This window comes from Mizuhopecten yessoensis, unplaced genomic scaffold (assembly GCF_002113885.1).
Source record: "Mizuhopecten yessoensis strain PY_sf001 unplaced genomic scaffold, ASM211388v2 scaffold8537, whole genome shotgun sequence".
Classification (NCBI taxonomy): domain Eukaryota; kingdom Metazoa; phylum Mollusca; class Bivalvia; order Pectinida; family Pectinidae; genus Mizuhopecten; species Mizuhopecten yessoensis.
Window position 1 is genome coordinate 1071830 of NW_018407597.1, and position 5411 is coordinate 1077240.

General features: G+C 36.9%; 1 protein-coding gene across 3 annotated transcripts; it reads left to right on the plus strand.

Moving 5' to 3' along the window:
• Positions 1–1330: 1330 nt before the first annotated feature.
• Positions 1331–4748, plus strand: LOC110456136 (torsin-1A-interacting protein 2-like). 3 transcript variants are annotated; one of them, XM_021506704.1, is made up of 2 exons: positions 1331–1362; positions 3456–4748. In XM_021506704.1, exon 2 carries the CDS (start codon positions 3501–3503, stop codon positions 4686–4688), a length of 1188 nt encoding a protein of 395 aa, XP_021362379.1. In that variant the 5' UTR covers positions 1331–1362; positions 3456–3500; the 3' UTR covers positions 4689–4748. The 3 variants fall into 3 exon arrangements, with proteins under 3 accessions (XP_021362379.1, XP_021362378.1, XP_021362377.1); XM_021506703.1 differs by having other exon boundaries at positions 1342–1374; XM_021506702.1 differs by lacking the exon at positions 1331–1362 and adding an exon at positions 2995–3203.
• The last annotated feature ends 663 nt before the right edge of the window (positions 4749–5411 follow it).

Here is a 5411-nt window from a genome sequence, read left to right on the forward strand (position 1 = left end):
TCGTGTTTCTCTCAAGGACAATACATATTAAATAATTTTGAAGAAAATAAACCCAGAAAAACTTGTCTGGTTGATGAGTCATTGTTGTCGTCTGTGTCAGTCACTCGGATCTCAGGTAAGGTGGCCATGGTTCTTGAACATTTTTCTAAAAATTGCCCCAAATAAAACTTTGTTCAACGAAACTCGAGCGCGAGAAATCCACACGAAGTTTCATTTCACCGTCATGTGATCAATAAAATCCAATAAGACATGCTGCTATAAAGCCGAGGTGCGTAATTGATTATCATTTAGGTTAAGATAGTAAAAGATGAAGCTGATTGCCTTTTCTTTTTTAGTAAGTCGTACACAAGAATTATTAATATTTCCGTCAAAAAAATGACAGATACGTTATAAGGAACATGTAAGAAATAAATGATGAGATCGATATCAGTTGATATCCTTACACGAATAGGATTTAAATGAGTGCTATAGTTGTTAAGGATAAATAAAAAGCAAATATCCATCATAGCACTAATGCATGGATATGATAATATAAGATGAGCACTAAATATCACAGATAAAAATTTATTTAATAAATTAGAACCATACATGTATTTCACTATTGCACTCAAAATTAGAAATCTAGTAGAGAACGAATGACTGACTAGAATTGTAAGGGCAGTGCCATTTCCCCTAGGATAGCCCATTCCAATGGGGTCCCGGATAAATATTTAATTTGTACTGTGGTTTTTTTTTTAATATTCACATTTTATAATTGACTGTCAGTATACGTTCAGATACATGCACAAATACTGAAGCTATGTAGAGACATACTATAAGCCAGTAGTGTATATATGTGTACGTTTCTGAGCTATGGTACCTCCAATCAGATCTGAGACATATCAAGCCAGCAGTATCATATAGTACGTCTCTTCTCCGGTCACATGGGTTCGTTACAAATGTCTAATATACATATGCTATACTGATATGGGTCATAGCACGCATAAACATATACCCACATCAGTAAAGCATATATGTATACGTACGTAACAAAACCATGTGCTCCAATTAACAAAATGGCAGTTACATCTAGATCCGCATAGTCACCTTCTACTTTCACTTTCACTTTCCTTATATTGATTATGTTATGTGTTTGAAGAACTGGGTTATGTGGCATTTTTCTTTTGAAAATAAAACCATCTTCGAAATATTACATATTAATATATTGTACTAATAATAATCAGTTGCGGTTATATATATATATTTTTTTTTATTATTTATACAGGGACAGTACATTATACGTCCCTGGTTTATAAAACAAAATAAATATCCGGATTTCATTTCCGGTTATTTTATTAGTCGCTTCCTCGTGCAGCGGTTCCGGTAAGTACAAAGGTAGTTGTATGTTCTTTCTCAAAACCTTACAAACTTATGACGTAGACCGTATGTGTTAGGACTAGACGGTAACAGGTCATCTCCACATGTGTGCGGGTTCTGGAATATATGGGGGTGCGATAATATATCACATATATTCCAGAACCCGAGCACCTGTGTTCACTTTCGGTTCGAGACACCTCGGCACTGTTTTGTGGTCACCTCGGCATTTTCACTAGGACACCTCGGCACTTATATACTTCTAAATAAAATGTTCAGTGGAGTATGTATAAAACATAGTGAATAAGCGTCCACGAATGACTTTGCATGCATCATAACGTGATGCTACCAAAATAGATGGAACATTTTTCCATTGTGTGGTGCAGCGTTTTTAGAAATCATTACCTTTAAATTTTAACTATTCTAAAGGAAAATGATTGAAGTTATCAACCTATTTTCATCTGCTAACCTACAGGAAATATGATGGTGGTCGGTTTCCACAAGAGACATACCAGTTTCAACGAGTTATTCCCTTTATATCAGGTCCAGTACACTCTGCCGGTTGAGCTATATAGCTATAAAGACCTATATATGAATTTGAACATTATTATCACAAATTATGATGACACTGAATACCAATTATAGATTCAGGGATATCAGATTCAATAACTTAACAATTAAACTGGAAGAAATAAGTACCGACTTGTCTTCAAGTTCAAAAAGTGCCGAGTTCACCAAGTTCTGAAAATATAAGTGCTGAGGTGTCCAAGTACCAACTTTACCTGGTGCTGAGAAGTCTATGATTCTACTAGACTACCGTGTATTAGTCAAGTTGTCCCACAGGAGCCTGAAGTTCTGTCAAAAATGAATAATAAAAGTAATACCAAAAAAATACCTATAATATGCTTAAAAATATTTAAAGCAATTATAATAGGTATATTTATTTTTTGGGTATTACTATTATTATTCATTTTTGACAGAACTTCAGGCTCCTGTGCTTACTCTTGGAAAGGCTTCAGCCGTAAAGACAGTTGAGATGAAGTAAAAAATAGATGACGGAATATGTTGAAACTTGTATGTTTACAAGTGTAGTAGGAGCAAGTCCTAGCTGCGAAATTACGTAGCTTTATGATGACGAGAGATTTTTTTATATATTGCCTAGTTGCGATAAGGTAGCTTACTAACGATGAGAGAATTTGTTTACATATTGCGTGGCAGAGGAGGTCAGGTATTAATATGGCCGGGGCAGAGGAGGCCGGGTATTAATATAACCGGGGCAGAGGAGGCCGGGTATTGATATAGCCAGGGCAGAGGAGGTCAGGTATTGATATGGCCGGGGCAGAGGAGGCCGGGTATTAATACAACCGGGGCAGAGGAGGCCGGGTATTAATATAACCGGGGCAGAGGTGGCCGGGTATTAATATAACTGGGGCAGAGGAGGCCGGGTATTAATATAACCGGGGCAGAGGATGCTGGGTATTAATATTAATTATTCCTAAGCGAGTCCTAGCTTTGCTACCCAGGTTCATTGAGTTTGGGGTTCCAGGGTTTTGATAAATGAACAACTCACAGATAGTATTCAATACATTATTGTAAAGAACACAAAAACATACATAAAGAAACGAAATAAGCTATTCAGACACTAACACGGCTACTATTTGGGACATATTGTAGAAATGTAACCACACGCACGACAGGACTGACAGTACAGACACAGCAGATAGCCAGCAAGGCTTTGCCAGGACAGCAAGGCTTTGCCAGGACAGCACGACAAAATAACAAATGCACCAACCTTTTTGAAAGGGTTAAAGAATCAAAGTAACAAGATCTTGGAGTAAAAAAATCTCCAGGTAAACAATAAAGGCCCTTTGGGCCTCTTGTTTTGTTTGTTTCCATATGGAAAGCAGTCCAAGTGAAATTACATGTAACACTGATAATCTAAATGTCTGAAAGAAAATATGTTTATGGTGATTGACTATACCTCAGAAATAAATGTTTCATTTAAATTTGTTGATCTTATGTTGACATTTGTATTAACTACGTGTATTTACTGTATTACATGTACTATTAATGCTTATTTTCGTAAACTTGATTTTGTTCAGGTGTTAAGGGCAGCTACCAGGAAGTTAAGATTGTAACCAAGATCCATGGCTTCGATTAGTGATGAGGGTGGTTCCCCATACAATTTGCGGAAAAAAATTCCACATAAGGGTCCGTCACCAAGGGCACCTATAAGAAAAAAGGATGAAAAGGTAAACAACTATGATTCAAGTTCTGCAGAAGAGGAACGAGAATCTACATCTCCGTTGAAAGAATCCCCTTCACCTGGTGTTGTGGATGTGTCAAAGTCGTCCAAGGGAGGATCTCTCTCTCCTCAAAAATCACGCAAAACACGTTCACCAGCTGGCAGTCCACAATCTGACAAAGGATTTTCAAGCAATTCTAGCTTTGAACAAAGTCCATCACCTGTTAGAAGAAGCAATACCAAACAGAGTCGTTCTGCTCAGAAAACAAGCACAGGATCTAGCCAAGCACAGAGTCAATCTAGCATGTTCATTAATGCTCTTGGAATTGTGGTGGTGGTGGTTCTAGCTTGCATCCTTTATCATTATGTGCCATATGCTCCAATCAGCAATGAAGACCCTTTTAAAGGTAATCTGGATCCAGATGAAAATACCAGAATTTCTTTTGAACATTTTCAAGACAAGTTTATGGAATTTAAAATGAAATTTCCAGGACAAGACAGGAATTTTTGGAGGACAGTTTTTGGCATGCTCCGTCCCATGATAGTGGAGCCAAACCCTGCAGCTCCTGCTGTATTGATGATGGTTGTCCCCGAAAACCAGCACGGAGAGTCGCCCACTGCAGAATGCTTAGCTAGACAGTTGCTAACCCTTTACTCTGGTCTGTTTAACAGATCCCTAGGGAGCCAGGAATCGTGTATACATATTAAAAATGACCTCAAACACGAAAGTGCTGCAAAAGATAAGAAAGAACTAGATAAAAAGCTTCAGTATGTTTTTGGACAATCCGCAGGGAAAGGTGTCATTCTGGACAATTTCGAATCATTATCTCCATTTGCTGCTCTCCTTCTGCATGGTTACTGTGACGGTGATAACGCCCCATATAAAGATGTGCTGTTTATTCAGATTGTCCATACAAATAAGCAGGCAGAGGAACTAACTAGTCAGAAGAATTTCATGGACAAATATCTGACGGATTTGTGGATCAGCGACCTTGATGAAGACAAGATACAGCCATTGCTTACAAGAATCGCAAATAATGTTGCCATGGTTACACCAGAGAATGAACAAACTCTTAGTCAAAACTGTTAAATATATTATGTGATTTTTTTTTTTTTACCTGTGATCATGATTCAAGCATATTTTCTAAATTTGTTTTGTTTCATGTTTATTTTTGAATAATTGAATCTTGCTTGTAACAAGCATTTTCATTGGCTTAAAAATTTATGTTATCAGCCAATAACATAAAAAATGACGACGCTGTTTGTAACGTCGCTTTTGATTGGCTGATACAGCAGCGCAATAATTTCCAAGAGAAAAGAGTCCATCAATAAAAGTGGATTTCCACAGGGATTGTGTATAGTAGATTAAATTATAAGGATTAACTTGAATATATTTTTCATGTTATGGAACTATAACACAAAAAAACGGAGTGTACTCTCATCATAAACCGCTCCATAACATGAAAAATATATTCATGTTAATCCTTAAACCATATACATATATTTTTATAATATGGAGAGATTATCAGCTCACAACTTATGACCTTCAAGTGCTAGTGACACAGTGGATAGTACATACTTGCATTTCACTTTCTTGATTGGACTTGAAAAGGTATGGGGTCACCTGCCAGACTAGGTGGGTACTCTGTAGGTACTCCATTTTTCTCTCACATTTAAGACACCCTGCACGCTACCATCTGAGCCAACAAGAGTGATTATTATGTTATAACTTGTTTCATAATTGTTGTAAAATATATCAAACTTATTTTTTTAAAGATATCCTATAGCTTGTTGACTAGAAGCTACTTTAGGT

Coding starts and splice junctions, on each gene's coding strand:
- LOC110456136 (XM_021506704.1), top strand. CDS start 3,501: ATGGCTTCGATTAGTGATGAGGGTGGTTCCCCATACAATTTGCGGAAA.